Source organism: Kogia breviceps, chromosome 2 (genome assembly GCF_026419965.1).
Source record: "Kogia breviceps isolate mKogBre1 chromosome 2, mKogBre1 haplotype 1, whole genome shotgun sequence".
In the NCBI taxonomy this organism is placed as follows: Eukaryota; Metazoa; Chordata; class Mammalia; order Artiodactyla; family Physeteridae; genus Kogia; species Kogia breviceps.
This window is the reverse complement of record NC_081311.1, coordinates 9,098,412-9,115,035: the sequence shown is the minus strand read 5'-3', so window position 1 is coordinate 9,115,035 and position 16,624 is coordinate 9,098,412. Positions and strand designations below refer to the sequence as shown.

The following is a 16,624-nucleotide window of genomic DNA, read 5'->3' as shown; positions in this document are numbered from 1 at the left end:
TCTGCCTTCTCTCTCTCCCAGCTGCCGGCACCCAGTCCACGCTACTGCCAGGTGAATCCTGCTGCCTCTTGACTCTAGGGTGTCCCCTCCCTCCCCACTCACCTCCACAGACTTCAGCCAGGACCCCCAGGCGGGGCGAGTGGACGTTCACCAACTCTCAGTACCTGCCCAGGTCACTCTAGAGCGAGCACATGCTTCCAGAGGACCCATAGCTCAGGGATCCTCGGGTCTGTCTCAGCGATTTAAGGACATTGTGGCTACACAGTGTCTCCCCAGAGATTTGGGTGACAGGGAGGCCTGTCCTGGGGTCATTTTTGCTCGAAAGCGTTGTCTAGACCGAGAGTGATGTGTGCGGGGAGAACAGGCCTGTTTCGGGTCCCCGACCCCACGGAGTGCCAAAGGGAGACTTTCAGCAGAGGGCACTCAGTCGGGAGCGCGGGCTCATTGCTCTTGTGGAGGGTGACGCCTCTTTGCCATGTCGCGGACATTTGAGGGTATCGTCTGGCTCACGGCAGGCTCTCCGAAAAGGCCTCTTCCTCCCCCAGGCAGTGGAGATTCTCAGACCCCGCTTTCTCTGGTATGAGTGACAGGTCACTAGGCCAACCCTGACCGTAGACACGTCCTTTCTAATCCTGCTGTGTCTTCCCTGCAGATTCCTGGACGACCACACCTCCCGCCTCCGGTAAGCAGCGCTTGGGTCCTGCCGAACGGCCCGCTCATCAGGCCTGGGTGCAAGTGCGGACGCTTGGCTTGAGCCTCTGAGCTCCCCGCCTCATCTAATGTGGAGCGTTCCTTTCACGTGCCAGAGTTACGGAGAACCTTCACCTCCCAGTTGTGGCATCCATTACTCAGAATGCTTTTGTTGCCGAGCGATAGGATCCCAACTCACCCTCTCTTGAGTTGGGGTGGGAGTGGGGGCCGCAATGACTTCCGTAGGTAAGAGGTAGGACAGTCTTCAGGTAGAGCTGGATGCAGAAGTTCCAGTACAGCCTTTCCCTTGCACTTTTCTTACCTCTATTTTCCTATGTTTATGGACGTCACTGTCAGCTTGCTTCCTGCCAAGGGGCAGTTGTTAGGCACAGGTCTACAGCCCAGGACAGGAGAGAGTCTGTATTTTTTCTAGCTCTTCAGCTGACATGTCCTGGAGGGACTCTGAACAGCCTGCTGCCAATAGATGCCTTGTGCCTGCTGATGTACAAGTGCTCTGAGGATTTTGAGCGGGTGCATGGCTCGTTCAAGAGTCAGCTTAAGTTTGGGGTTTGAAAATGACGTGAGTGAGTGCTCAGCGGAAAGGTAGCCTTCAGAATATCCTTGGGCTTGATGGAGAGGATCCCACGTGGGAGGGACCATCTGAAGGTGGCTCCTTGGCGGGGTCTGGGAAGCTGTCTCTGGTGGTCTCTTGCTTCAAGGACTCACGTTCATCCCCGTGCTCCCTGGGGATTCTGGCTGAGGGCTTCCCTTCTTCCCACCTCCATCCCGAGGCTGGGGTCAGTCACGGACCTGCTGGGCCTTGTGGGGAACCCATCCGAGAACATGCGTAGCTCAGTCCATAGCCAAGGGTTCCATCAAATAGCCCCGTGAGGACAAATAATGATGACCGGGCTCAGTCAGGTCCTCCGGAAGGAAAACATGACCTTGCACTCAGAAGTCTTTCCCTGGAAGGATTCTGAATCTCGTTTGGCCCTCAGGACCTCTTCCCCTGGAAGACACAGGAGAGTGCATTTTCCCATCTCCTTCCAGGAACTGAATCTGGTTTGGCCCTGAGGCTGGTGAATGGAGGTGACAGATGTCAGGGCCGAGTGGAGGTCCTGTACCGAGGCTCCTGGGGCACCGTGTGTGATGACAGCTGGGACACCAATGACGCCGACGTGGTCTGCAGACAGCTGGGCTGTGGCCGGGCCATGTCGGCCCCAGGAAATGCCCAGTACGGTCAGGGCTCAGGGCCCATCGTCCTGGACGACGTGGGCTGCTCGGGGCACGAAACCTACCTGTGGAGCTGCCCTCACAGCGACTGGAACACACACAACTGTGGACACAGCGAGGACGCCAGTGTCGTCTGCTCAGGTTGGTCTCAAACAAGCTGGGTGTCCCTCTCTGGGGGTGTGGTTTCCTTCTGACATTCTGAATCCCTTTGAAAGCATTTTTACATTTCTCGCTTCCTTAAATACTTGGTCTCGTGCTAAGAATTAGTATGAGCTTTTTCACAAGCTGCCAGGAATGTAGCTGGTGAATGCGAACAAAGAACCCAAGTGAAAGTGACTTGAAGCCTTTTTTCTCCATGCCACAGTGCAAGCCAGAGGCCAAAGACGCGAGTTCTGGCCCGAGGTCTGTGAATGGAGGTCACGGGCTAGGACTGCAGGTGGCCCAGGGTTTGGTTCCTGAGTCCTGGACGGTCGCCCCTTCAGAGAACCGGGATGCAGTGTTTGGGCACCAGGCCTGCCGTGTGCAGGGCAGTGGCCGCAGGGTGGCTGCCGGGCACAGCCTTTTCATCCCCTGCGGACGGGCTGACACACTTCACATGGGATTGGGACTTGGAACTGGAACCCCGATCTTGCTGCCTCAGTGGGCCCTAAATGCTGTGAGGCTGATGAGTGCTTCGGGTCCACTCGTTCACCTAGACACAGAGCTAATCACCGTGACATTGGAAATCAGGGATGCTGGGCTGCCTGGACCTCTCAGGAGGAGCGTCTTTGAGGCGTGAGGATGGCAGAGGTCCCACCCTGTGTGGCTGGGCACAGACATGGACTGAGCGTCTCACCTGCTCAGCGTCGGCCCCTTTTGCCCCTGTCGTGCGCCCTCTGTGTAAGGTGTCTGATCTGCCTTCTCTCTCTCCCAGCTGCTGGCACCCAGTCCACGCTCCTGCCAGGTGAATCCTGCTGCCTCTTGACTCCGGAGTGTCCCCTCCCTCCCCACTCACCTCCACAGACTTCAGCCAGGACCCCCAGGCGGGGCGAGTGGACGTTTTCCACCTCTCAGTACCTGCCCAGGTCACTCTAGAGCGAGCACATGCTTCCAGAGGATCCATAGCACAGGGATCCTCGGGTCTGGCTCAGCGATTTAAGGACATTGTGGGTACACAGTGTCTCCCCAGAGATTTGGGTGACAGGGAGGCCTGTCCTGGGTTCACTTCTGCTCGAAAGCGTTGTCTAGTACGAGAGTGATGTGTGCAGGGAGAACAGGGCTATTTCGGGTCCCCGAGCCCGCAGAGTGCAAAAGGGAGACTTTCAGCAGAGAGCACTCAGTCAGGAGCGTGGGCTCATTGCTCTAGTGGAGGGTGGCCCTCTGAGCTCCCCGCCTCATATAATATGGAGGGTTCCTTTCGCGTGCCAGAGTTACGGAGAACCTTCAGCTCCCAGTTGTGGCATCCATTACTCAGAATGCTTTTGTTGCCAAGCGATAGGATCCCAACTCACCCTCTCTTGAGTTGGGGTGGGAGTGGGGGCCGCAATGACTTCCGTAGCTAGGAGGTAGGACAGTCTTCAGGTAGAGCTGGATGCAGAAGTTCCAGTACAGCCTTTCCCTTGCACTTTTCTTACCTCTATTTTCCTATGTTTATGGACTTCACTGTCAGCTTCCTTCCTGCCAAGGGGCAGTTGTTAGGCACAGGTCTACAGCCCAGGACGGGAGAGAGTCTGTATTTTTTCTAGCTCTTCAGCTGACATGTCCTGGAGGGACTCTGAACAGCCTGCTGCCAATAGATGCCTTGTGCCTGCTGATGTACAAGTGCTCTGAGGATTTTCAGCGGGTGCATGGCACGTTCAAGGGTCAGCTTAAGTTTGGGGTTTGAAAATGACGTGAGTGAGTGCTCAGCGGAGAAGTAGCCTTCAGAATATCCTTGGGCCTGATGGAGAGGTTCCCACGTGGGAGGGACCATCTGAAGGTGGCTCCTCGGCGGGGTCTGGGAAGCTGTCTCTGGTGGTCTCCTGCTGCAGGGGCTCACGTTCATCCCCGTGCTCCCTGGGGATTCCGGCTGAGGGCTTCCCTTCTTCCCACCTCCATCCCGAGGCTGGGGTCAGTCACGGACCTGCTGGGCCTTGTGGGGAACCCATCCGAGAACATGCGTAGCTCAGTCCATAGCCAAGGGTTCCATCAAATAGCCCCGTGAGGACAAATAATGATGACCGGGCTCAGTCAGGTCCTCCGGAAGGAAAACATGACCTTGCACTCAGAAGTCTTTCCCTGGAAGGATTCTGAATCTCGTTTGGCCCTCAGGACCTCTTCCCCTGGAAGACACAGGAGAGTGCATTTTCCCATCTCCTTCCAGGACCTGAATCTGGTTTGGCCCTGAGGCTGGTGAATGGAAGTGACAGCTGCCAGGGCCGAGTAGAGGTCCTGTACCGAGGCTCCTGGGGCACCGTGTGTGATGACAGCTGGGACACCAACGACGCCGACGTGGTCTGCAGACAGCTGGGCTGTGGCCGGGCCACGTCGGCCCCAGGAAATGCCTGGTACGGTCAGGGCTCAGGCCCCATCGTCCTGGACGATGTGCGCTGCTCGGGGCACGAAACCGACCTGTGGAGCTGCCCTCACAACCCATGGAACACACACAACTGTGGACACAGCGAGGACGCCAGTGTCATCTGCTCAGGTTGGTCTCAAACAAGCTGGGTGTCCCTCTCTGGGGGTGTGGTTTCCTTCTGACACCCTGATCCCCTCTCCAGGCATTTTCTCCATCTCTCGCTTCCTTAAATCACCTTGTCTCTCTGCTAAGAATTAGTATGAGCTCTTTAACAAGCTGCCAGGCATGTAGCTGGTGAATGCGAACAAAGAACCAAAGTGAAAGTGACTTGAAGCCATTTTTCTCCATGACACAGTGCAAGCCAGAGGCCAAAGACGCGAGTTCTGGCCCGAGGTCTGTGAATGGAGGTCACGGGCTAGGACTGCAGGTGGCCCAGGGTTTGGTTCCTGAGTCCTGGACCGTAGCCCCTTCAGAGAACCGGGATGCAGTGTCTGGGCACCAGGCCTGCCGTGTGCAGGGCAGTGGCCGCAGGGTGGCTGCCGGGCACAGCCTTTTCATCCCCTACGGTTGGGCTGACACACTTTACATGGGATTTGGACTTGGAACTGGAACCCCAATCTTGCTGCCTCCGTTGGCCCTAAATGCTGTGAGGCTGATGACTGCTTCGGGTCCACTCGTTCACCTAGACACAGAGCTAATCACCTTGACATTGGAAATCAGGGATGCCGGGCTGCCTAGACCTCTCAGGAGGAGCGTCTTTGAGGGGTGAGGATGGCAGAGGTCCCACCCTGTGTGGCTGGGCACAGACATGGACTGAGCATCTCACCTGCTCAGTGTCGGCCCCTTTTCCCCTGTCGTGTGCCATCTGTGCAAGGTGTCTGATCTGCCTTCTCTCTCTCCCAGCTGCCGGCACCCAGTCCACGCTCCTGCCAGGTGAATCCTGCTGCCTCTTGACTCTAGGGTGTCCCCTCCGTCCCCACTCACCTCCACAGACTTCAGCCAGGACCCCCAGGCGGGACGAGTGGACGTTCACCAACTCTCAGTACCTGCCCAGGTCACTCTAGAGCGAGCACATGCTTCCAGAGTACCCATAGCTCAGGGATCCTCGGGTCTGGCTCAGCGATTTAAGGACATTGTGGCTACACAGTGTCTCCCCAGAGATTTGGGTGACAGGGAGGCCTGTCCTGGGGTCACTTCTGCTCGAAAGCGTTGTCTAGACCGAGAGTGATGTGTGCGGGGAGAACAGGCCTGTTTCGGGTCCCCGACCCCACGGAGTGCCAAAGGGAGACTTTCAGCAGAGGGCACTCAGTCGGGAGCGCGGGCTCATTGCTCTTGTGGAGGGTGACGCCTCTTTGCCATGTCGCGGACATTTGAGGGCATCGTCTGGCTCACGGCAGGCTCTCCGAAAAGGCCTCTTCCTCCCCCAGGCAGTGGAGATTCTCAGACCCCGCTTTCTCTGGTATGAGTGACAGGTCACTAGGCCAACCCTGACCGTAGACACGTCCTTTCTAATCCTGCTGTGTCTTCCCTGCAGATTCCTGGACGACCACACCTCCCGCCTCCGGTAAGCAGCGCTTGGGTCCTGCCGAACGGCCCGCTCATCAGGCCTGGGTGCAAGTGCGGACGCTTGGCTTGAGCCTCTGAGCTCCCCGCCTCATCTAATGTGGAGCGTTCCTTTCGCGTGCCAGAGTTACGGAGAACCTTCACCTCCCAGTTGTGGCATCCATTACTCAGAATGCTTTTGTTGCCGAGCGATAGGATCCCAACTCACCCTCTCTTGAGTTGGGGTGGGAGTGGGGGCCGCAATGACTTCCGTAGGTAAGAGGTAGGACAGTCTTCAGGTAGAGCTGGATGCAGAAGTTCCAGTACAGCCTTTCCCTTGCACTTTTCTTACCTCTATTTTCCTATGTTTATGGACGTCACTGTCAGCTTGCTTCCTGCCAAGGGGCAGTTGTTAGGCACAGGTCTACAGCCCAGGACAGGAGAGAGTCTGTATTTTTTCTAGCTCTTCAGCTGACATGTCCTGGAGGGACTCTGAACAGCCTGCTGCCAATAGATGCCTTGTGCCTGCTGATGTACAAGTGCTCTGAGGATTTTGAGCGGGTGCATGGCTCGTTCAAGAGTCAGCTTAAGTTTGGGGTTTGAAAATGACGTGAGTGAGTGCTCAGCGGAAAGGTAGCCTTCAGAATATCCTTGGGCTTGATGGAGAGGATCCCACGTGGGAGGGACCATCTGAAGGTGGCTCCTCGGCGGGGTCTGGGAAGCTGTCTCTGGTGGTCTCTTGCTTCAAGGACTCACGTTCATCCCCGTGCTCCCTGGGGATTCTGGCTGAGGGCTTCCCTTCTTCCCACCTCCATCCCGAGGCTGGGGTCAGTCACGGACCTGCTGGGCCTTGTGGGGAACCCATCCGAGAACATGCGTAGCTCAGTCCATAGCCAAGGGTTCCATCAAATAGCCCCGTGAGGACAAATAATGATGACCGGGCTCAGTCAGGTCCTCCGGAAGGAAAACATGACCTTGCACTCAGAAGTCTTTCCCTGGAAGGATTCTGAATCTCCTTCGGTCCTCAGGACCTCTTCCCCTGGAAGACACAGGAGAGTGCATTTTCCCATCTCCTTCCAGGACCTGAATCTGGTTTGGCCCTGAGGCTGGTGAATGGAGGTGACAGATGTCAGGGCCGAGTGGAGGTCCTGTACCGAGGCTCCTGGGGCACCGTGTGTGATGACAGCTGGGACACCAATGACGCCGACGTGGTCTGCAGACAGCTGGGCTGTGGCCGGGCCATGTCGGCCCCAGGAAATGCCCAGTACGGTCAGGGCTCAGGGCCCATCGTCCTGGACGACGTGGGCTGCTCGGGGCACGAAACCTACCTGTGGAGCTGCCCTCACAGCGACTGGAACACACACAACTGTGGACACAGCGAGGACGCCAGTGTCGTCTGCTCAGGTTGGTCTCAAACAAGCTGGGTGTCCCTCTCTGGGGGTGTGGTTTCCTTCTGACATTCTGAATCCCTTTGAAAGCATTTTTACATTTCTCGCTTCCTTAAATACTTGGTCTCGTGCTAAGAATTAGTATGAGCTTTTTCACAAGCTGCCAGGCATGTAGCTGGTGAATGCGAACAAAGAACCCAAGTGAAAGTGACTTGAAGCCTTTTTTCTCCATGCCACAGTGCAAGCCAGAGGCCAAAGACGCGAGTTCTGGCCCGAGGTCTGTGAATGGAGGTCACGGGCTAGGACTGCAGGTGGCCCAGGGTTTGGTTCCTGAGTCCTGGACGGTCGCCCCTTCAGAGAACCGGGATGCAGTGTTTGGGCACCAGGCCTGCCGTGTTCAGGGCAGTGGCCGCAGGGTGGCTGCCGGGCACAGCCTTTTCATCCCCTGCGGACGGGCTGACACACTTCACATGGGATTGGGACTTGGAACTGGAACCCCGATCTTGCTGCCTCAGTGGGCCCTAAATGCTGTGAGGCTGATGACTGCTTCGGGTCCACTCGTTCACCTAGACACAGAGCTAATCACCGTGACATTGGAAATCAGGGATGCTGGGCTGCCTGGACCTCTCAGGAGGAGCGTCTTTGAGGGGTGAGGATGGCAGAGGTCCCACCCTGTGTGGCTGGGCACAGACATGGACTGAGCGTCTCACCTGCTCAGCGTCGGCCCCTTTTGCCCCTGTCGTGCGCCCTCTGTGCAAGGTGTCTGATCTGCCTTCTCTCTCTCCCAGCTGCTGGCACCCAGTCCACGCTCCTGCCAGGTGAATCCTGCTGCCTCTTGACTCCGGAGTGTCCCCTCCCTCCCCACTCACCTCCACAGACTTCAGCCAGGACCCCCAGGCGGGGCGAGTGGACGTTTTCCACCTCTCAGTACCTGCCCAGGTCACTCTAGAGCGAGCACATGCTTCCAGAGGATCCATAGCACAGGGATCCTCGGGTCTGGCTCAGCGATTTAAGGACAAGGTGGCTACACAGTGTCTCCCCAGAGATTTGGGTGACAGGGAGGCCTGTCCTGGGTTCACTTCTGCTCGAAAGCGTTGTCTAGTACGAGAGTGATGTGTGCGGGGAGAACAGGGCTATTTCGGGTCCCCGAGCCCGCGGAGTGCAAAAGGGAGACTTTCAGCAGAGAGCACTCAGTCAGGAGCGCGGGCTCATTGCTCTTGTGGAGGGTGGCCCTCTGAGCTCCCCGCCTCATCTAATGTGGAGGGTTCCTTTCGCGTGCCAGAGTTACGGAGAACCTTCAGCTCCCAGTTGTGGCATCCATTACTCAGAATGCTTTTGTTGCCAAGCGATAGGATCCCAACTCACCCTCTCTTGAGTTGGGGTGGGAGTGGGGGCCGCAATGACTTCCGTAGCTAGGAGGTAGGACAGTCTTCAGGTAGAGCTGGATGCAGAAGTTCCAGTACAGCCTTTCCCTTGCACTTTTCTTACCTCTATTTTCCTATGTTTATGGACTTCACTGTCAGCTTCCTTCCTGCCAAGGGGCAGTTGTTAGGCACAGGTCTACAGCCCAGGACGGGAGAGAGTCTGTATTTTTTCTAGCTCTTCATCTGACATGTCCTGGAGGGACTCTGAACAGCCTGCTGCCAATAGATGCCTTGTGCCTGCTGATGGACAAGTGCTCTGAGGATTTTCAGCGGGTGCATGGCACGTTCAAGGGTCAGCTTAAGTTTGGGGTTTGAAAATGACGTGAGTGAGTGCTCAGCGGAGAAGTAGCCTTCAGAATATCCTTGGGCCTGATGGAGAGGATCCCACGTGGGAGGGACCATCTGAAGGTGGCTCCTCGGCGGGGTCTGGGAAGCTGTCTCTGGTGGTCTCCTGCTGCAGGGGCTCACGTTCATCCCCGTGCTCCCTGGGGATTCCGGCTGAGGGCTTCCCTTCTTCCCACCTCCATCCCGAGGCTGGGGTCAGTCACGGACCTGCTGGGCCTTGTGGGGAACCCATCCGAGAACATGCGTAGCTCAGTCCATAGCCAAGGGTTCCATCATATAGCCCCGTGAGGACAAATAATGATGACCGGGCTCAGTCAGGTCCTCCGGAAGGAAAACATGACCTTGCACTCAGAAGTCTTTCCCTGGAAGGATTCTGAATCTCGTTTGGCCCTCAGGACCTCTTCCCCTGGAAGACACAGGAGAGAGCATTTTCCCATCTCCTTCCAGGACCTGAATCTGGTTTGGCCCTGAGGCTGGTGAATGGAAGTGACAGCTGCCAGGGCCGAGTGGAGGTCCTGTACCGAGGCTCCTGGGGCACCGTGTGTGATGACAGCTGGGACACCAACGACGCCGACGTGGTCTGCAGACAGCTGGGCTGTGGCCGGGCCACGTCGGCCCCAGGAAATGCCTGGTACGGTCAGGGCTCAGGCCCCATCGTCCTGGACGATGTGCGCTGCTCGGGGCACGAAACCGACCTGTGGAGCTGCCCTCACAACCCATGGAACACACACAACTGTAGACACAGCGAGGACGCCAGTGTCGTCTGCTCAGGTTGGTCTCAAACAAGCTGGGTGTCCCTCTCTGGGGGTGTGGTTTCCTTCTGACATTCTGAATCCCTTTGAAAGCATTTTTACATTTCTCGCTTCCTTAAATACTTGGTCTCGTGCTAAGAATTAGTATGAGCTTTTTCACAAGCTGCCAGGCATGTAGCTGGTGAATGCGAACAAAGAACCCAAGTGAAAGGGACTTGAGGCCTTTTTTCTCCATGCCACAGTGCAAGCCAGAGGCCAAAGAGGCGAGTTCTGGCCCGAGGTCTGTGAATGGAGGTCACGGGCTAGGACTGCAGGTGGCCCAGGGTTTGGTTCCTGAGTCCTGGACGGTCGCCCCTTCAGAGAACCGGGATGCAGTGTTTGGGCACCAGGCCTGCCGTGTTCAGGGCAGTGGCCGCAGGGTGGCTGCCGGGCACAGCCTTTTCATCCCCTGCGGACGGGCTGACACACTTCACATGGGATTGGGACTTGGAACTGGAACCCCCGATCTTGCTGCCTCAGTGGGCCCTAAATGCTGTGAGGCTGATGACTGCTTCGGGTCCACTCGTTCACCTAGACACAGAGCTAAAAACCGTGACATTGGAAATCAGGGATGCTGGGCTGCCTGGACCTCTCAGGAGGAGCGTCTTTGAGGCGTGAGGATGGCAGAGGTCCCACCCTGTGTGGCTGGTCACAGACATGTACTGAGCGTCTCCCCTGCTCAGCGTCGGCCCCTTTTGCCCCTGTCGTGCGCCCTCTGTGCAAGGTGTCTGATCTGCCTTCTCTCTCTCCCAGCTGCTGGCACCCAGTCCACGCTCCTGCCAGGTGAATCCTGCTGCCTCTTGACTCCAGGGTGTCCCCTCCCTCCCCACTCACCTCCACAGTCTTCAGCTTGGACCCCCAGGCGGGGCGAGTGGACGTTCACCACCTCTCAGTACCTGCCCAGGTCACTCTAGAGCGAGCACATGCTTCCAGAGGACCCATAGCACAGGGATCCTCGGGTCTGGGTCAGCGATTTAAGGACATTGTGGCTACACAGTGTCTCCCCAGAGATTTGGGTGACAGGGAGGCCTGTCCTGGGGGCACTTCTGCTCGAAAGCGTTGTCTAGACCGAGAGTGATGTATGCGGGGAGAACAGGCCTGTTTCGGGTCCCCGACCCCACGGAGTGCCAAAGGGAGACTTTCAGCAGAGGGCACTCAGTCGGGAGCGCGGGCACATTGCTCTTTTGGGGGGTGGCGCTTCTTTGCCATGTCGCGGACATTTGAGGGCATCGTCTGGCTCACGGCAGGCTCTCCGAAAAGGCCTCTTCCTCCCCCAGGCAGTGGAGATTCTCAGACCCCGCTTTCTCTGGTATGAGTGACAGGTCACTAGGCCAACCCTGACTGTAGACACATCCTTTCTAATCCTGCTGTGTCTTCCCTGCAGATTCCTGGACGACCACACCTCCCGCCTCCGGTAAGCAGCGCTTGGGTCCTGCTGAATGGCCCGCTCATCAGGCCTGGGTGCAAGTGCGGACGCTTGGCTTGAGCCTCTGAGCTCCCCGCCTCATCTAATGTGGAGCGTTCCTTTCGCGTGCCAGAGTTACGGAGAACCTTCACCTCCCAGTTGTGGCATCCATTACTCAGAATGCTTTTGTTGCCGAGCGATAGGATCCCAACTCACCCTCTCTTGAGTTGGGGTGGGAGTGGGGGCCGCAATGACTTCCGTAGGTAAGAGGTAGGACAGTCTTCAGGTAGAGCTGGATGCAGAAGTTCCAGTACAGCCTTTCCCTTGCACTTTTCTTACCTCTATTTTCCTATGTTTATGGACGTCACTGTCAGCTTCCTTCCTGCCAAGGGGCAGTTGTTAGGCACAGGTCTACAGCCCAGGACAGGAGAGAGTCTGTATTTTTTCTAGCTCTTCAGCTGACATGTCCTGGAGGGACTCTGAACAGCCTGCTGCCAATAGATGCCTTGTGCCTGCTGATGTACAAGTGCTCTGAGGATTTTCAGCGGGTGCATGGCTCGTTCAAGAGTCAGCTTAAGTTTGGGGTTTGAAAATGACGTGAGTGAGTGCTCAGCGGAAAGGTAGCCTTCAGAATATCCTTGGGCCTGATGGAGAGGATCCCACGTGGGAGGGGCCATCTGAAGCTGGCTCCTCGGCGGGGTCTGGGAAGCTGTCTCTGGTGATCTCTTGCTTCAAGGACTCACGTTCATTCCCGTGCTCCCTGGGGATTCCGGCTGAGGGCTTCCCTGCTTCCCACCTCCATCCCGAGACTGGGGTCAGTCACGGAACTGCTGGGCCTTATGGGGAACCCATCAGAGAACATGCGTAGCTCAGTCCATAGCCAAGGGATCTATCAAATAGCCCCGTCAGGACAAATAATGATGACTGGGCTCAGTCAGGTCCTCCAGAAGGAAAACATGACCTTGCACTCAGAAGTCTTTCCCTGGAAGGATTCTGAATCTCGTTCGGTCCTCAGGACCTCTTCCCCTGGAAGACACAGGAGAGAGCATTTTCCCATCTCCTTCCAGGAACTGAATCTGGTTTGGCCCTGAGGCTGGTGAATGGAGGTGACAGGTGTCAGGGCCGGGTGGAGGTCCTGTACCGAGGCTCCTGGGGCACCGTGTGTGATGACAGCTGGGACACCAACGATGCCGATGTGGTCTGCAGACAGCTGGGCTGTGGCCGGGCCACGTCGGCCCCAGGAAATGCCCGGTACGGTCAGGGCTCAGGGCCAATCGTCCTGGACGACGTGCGCTGCTCGGGGCACGAAACCTACCTGTGGAGCTGCCCTCACAGAGACTGGAACACACACAACTGTGCACACAGTGAGGACGCCAGTGTCGTCTGCTCAGGTTGGTCTCAAACAAGCTGGGTGTCCCTCTCTGGGGGTGTGGTTTCCTTCTGACATTCTGAATCCCTTTTAAAGCATTTTTACATTTCTCGCTTCCTTAAATACTTGGTTTCGTGCTAAGAATTAGTGTGAGCTTTTTCACAAGCTGCCAGGCATGTAGCTGGTGAATGTGAACAAAGAACCCAAGTGAAAGTGACTTGAAGCCTTTTTTCTCCATGCCACAGTGCAAGCCAGAGGCCAAAGAGGCGAGTTCTGGCCCGAGGTCTGTGAATGGAGGTCACGGGCTAGGACTGCAGGTGGCCCAGGGTTTGGTTCCTGAGTCCTGGACGGTCGCCCCTTCAGAGAACCGGGATGCACTGTCTGGGCACCAGGCCTGCCGTGTGCAGGGCAGTGGCCGCAGGGTGGCTGCCGGGCACAGCCTTTTCATCCCCTACGGTCGGGGTGACACACTTCACATGGGATTTGGACTTGGAACTGGAACCCCCGATCGTGCTGCCTCAGTGGGCCCTAAATGCTGTGAGGCTGATGACTGCTTCAGATCCACTCGTTCATCTAGACACAGAGCTAATCACCTTGACATTGGAAATCAGGGGTGCTGGGCTGCCTGGACCTCTCAGGAGGAGCGTCCTTGGGGGGTGAGGATGGCAGGGTTCCCACCCTGCGTGGCTGGGCACAAGCATGGACTGAGTGTCTCCCCTGCTCAGCGTCGTCCCCTTTTGCCCCTGTCGTGTGCCCTCTGTGCAAGGTGTCTGATCTGCCTTCTCTCTATCCCAGCTGCCGGCACCCAGTCCAGGCTCCTGCCAGGGGAGTCCTGCTGCCTCTTGACTCCGGGGTGTCCCCTCCCTCCCCACTCACCTCCACAGACGTCAACCAGGACCTCCAGGCGGGGCGAGTGGACGTTTTCTACCTCTCAGTACCTGCACCGGTCACTCTAGAGCGAGCACATGCTTCCAGAGGATCCATAGCACAGGGATCCTCGGGTCTGGCTCAGCGATTTAAGGATATTGTGGCTACACAGTGTCTCCCCAGAAATTTGGGTGACAGGGAGGCCTGTCCTGGGGTCACTTCCGCTCCAAAGCATTGTGTAGACCGAGAGTGATGTGTGCGGGGAGAACAGGCCTGTTTCAGGTCCCCGACCCCGCGGAGTGCCAAAGGGAGACTTTCAGCAGAGGGCACTCAGTCGGGAGCGCGGGCTCATTGCTCTTGTGGAGGGTGGCGCCTCTTTGCCATGTCGCGGACATTTGAGGGCATCGTCAGGCTCACGGCAGTCTCTCCGAAAAGGCCTCTTCCTCCCCCAGGCAGTGGAGATTCTCAGACCCCGCTTTCTCTGGTATGAGTGACAGGTCACTAGGCCAACCCTGACTGTAGACACGTCCTTTCTAATCCTGCTGTGTCTTCCCTGCAGATTCCTGGACGACCACACCTCCCGCCTCCGGTAAGCAGCGCTTGGGTCCTGCCGAACGGCCCACTCATCAGGCCTGGGTGCAAGTGCGGACACTTGGCTTGAGCCTCTTAGCTCCCCGCCTCATCTAATGTGGAGGGTTCCTTTCACGTGCCAGAATTACGGAGAACCTTCACCTCCCAGTTGTGGCATCCATTACTCAGAATGCTTTTGTTGCCAAGCGATAGGATCCCAACTCACCCTCTCTTGAGTTGGGGTGGGAGTGGGGGCCGCAATGACTTCCGTAGCTAGGAGGTAGGACAGTCTTCAGGTAGAGCTGGATGCAGAAGTTCCAGTACAGCCTTTCCCTTGCACTATTCTTACCTCTATTTCCTAGGTTTATGGACTTCACTGTCAGCTTGCTTCCTGCCAAGGGGCAGTTGTTAGGCACAGGTCTACAGCCCAGGACGGATAGAGTCTGTATTTTTTCTAGCTCTTCAGCTGACATGTCCTGGAGGGACTCTGAACAGCCTGCTGCCAATAGAAGCCTTGTGCCAACTGATGGACAAGTGCTTTGAGGATTTTCAGCAGGTGCATGGCTCGTTCAAGAGTCAGCTTAAGTTTGGGGTTTGAAAATGACGTGAGTGAGTGCTCAGCGGAAAGGTAGCCTTCAGAATATCCTTGGGCCTGATGGAGAGGATCCCACGTGGGAGGGACCATCTGAAGGTGGCTCCTCGGCGGGGTCTGGGAAGCTGTCTCTGGTGGTCTCCTGCTGCAGGGGCTCACGTTCATCCCCGTGCTCCCTGGGGATTCCGGCTGAGGGCTTCCCTTCTTCCCACCTCCCGCCCGAGGCTGGGGTCAGCCACGGAACTGCTGGGCCTTGTGAGGAACCCATCAGAGAACATGCGTAGCTCAGTCCATAGCCAAGGGTTCTATCAAATAACCCCGTGAGGACAAATAATGATGACCGGGCTCAGTCAGGTCCTCCGGAAGGAAAACATGACCTTGCACTCAGAAGTCTTTCCCTGGAAGGATTCTGAATCTCGTTCGGTCCTCAGGACCTCTTCCCCTGGAAGACACAGGAGAGTGCATTTTCCCATCTCCTTCCAGGAACTGAATCTGGTTTGGCCCTGAGGCTGGTGAATGGAGGTGACAGGTGTCAGGGCCGGGTGGAGGTCCTGTACCGAGGCTCCTGGGGCACCGTGTGTGATGACAGCTGGGACACCAACGACGCCGACGTGGTCTGCAGACAGCTGGGCTGTGGCCGGGCCACGTCGGCCCCAGGAAATGCCCGGTACGGTCAGGGCTCAGGCCCCATCGTCCTGGACGACGTGCGCTGCTCGGGGCACGAAACCTACCTGTGGAGCTGCCCTCACAGCGACTGGAACACACACAACTGTGGACACAGCGAGGACGCCAGTGTCGTCTGCTCAGGTTGGTCTCAAACAAGCTGGGTGTCCCTCTCTGGGGGTGTGGTTTCCTTCTGACATTCTGAATCCCTTTGAAAGCATTTTTACATTTTCGCTTCCTTAAATACTTGGTCTCGTGCTAAGAATTAGTATGAGCTTTTTCACAAGCTGCCAGGCATGTAGCTGGTGAATGTGAACAAAGAACCCAAGTGAAAGTGACTTGAAGCCTTTTTTCTCCATGCCACAGTGCAAGCCAGAGGCCAAAGAGGCGAGTTCTGGCCCGAGGTCTGTGAATGGAGGTCACGGGCTAGGACTGCAGGTGGCCCAGGGTTTGGTTCCTGAGTCCTGGACGGTCGCCCCTTCAGAGAACCGGGATGCAGTGTCTGGGCACCAGGCCTGCCGTGTTCAGGGCAGTGGCCGCAGGGTGGCTGCCGGGCCCAGCCCTTTCATCCCCTACGGTTGGGCTGACACACTTCACATGGGATTTGGACTTGGAACTGGAACCCCAATCTTGCTGCCTCCGTTGGCCCTAAATGCTGTGAGGCTGATGACTGCTTCGGGTCCACTCGTTCATCTAGACACAGAGCTAATCACCTTGACATTGGAATTAAGGGGTGCTGGGCTGCCTGGACCTCTCAGGAGGAGCGTTTTTGGGGGGTGAGGATGGCAGGGGTCCCGCCCTGCGTGGCTGGGCACAGACATGGACTGAGCGTCTCCCCTGCTCAGCGTCGGCCCCTTTTGCCCCTGTCGTGCGCCCTGTGTGCAAGGTGTCTGATCTGCCTTCTCTCTCTCCCAGCTGCCGGCACCCAGTCCAGGCTCCTGCCAGGGGAGTCCTGCTGCCTCTTGACTCCGGGGTGTCCCCTCCCTCCCCACCCACCTCCACAGACTTCAACCAGCACCCCCAGGCGGGGCGAGTGGACGTTTTCCACCTCTCAGTACCTGCCCCGGTCACTCTAGAGCGAGCACATGCTTCCAGAGGATCCATAGCACAGGGATCCTCGGGTCTGGCTCAGCGATTTAAGGACATTGTGGCTACACAGTGTCTCCCCAGAGATTTGGGTGACAGGGAGGCCTGTCCTGGCGTCACTTC

General features: G+C 57.2%; 1 protein-coding gene across 1 annotated transcript in view; it reads left to right on the top strand.

The window, feature by feature from the left end:
• The window catches only part of DMBT1 (deleted in malignant brain tumors 1), a 39,648-nt gene that overhangs the window by 6,409 nt on the left and 16,615 nt on the right, over nt 1–16,624 (top strand). The window contains exons 4-12 of the mRNA XM_067024428.1: nt 653–682; nt 1,741–2,064; nt 4,265–4,588; nt 5,994–6,023; nt 7,082–7,405; nt 9,606–9,929; nt 11,334–11,363; nt 12,422–12,745; nt 15,236–15,559. Of these exons, the coding sequence (XP_066880529.1) occupies nt 653–682; nt 1,741–2,064; nt 4,265–4,588; nt 5,994–6,023; nt 7,082–7,405; nt 9,606–9,929; nt 11,334–11,363; nt 12,422–12,745; nt 15,236–15,559 (2,034 nt within the window). The remainder of the gene's footprint in view (nt 1–652; nt 683–1,740; nt 2,065–4,264; nt 4,589–5,993; nt 6,024–7,081; nt 7,406–9,605; nt 9,930–11,333; nt 11,364–12,421; nt 12,746–15,235; nt 15,560–16,624) is intronic.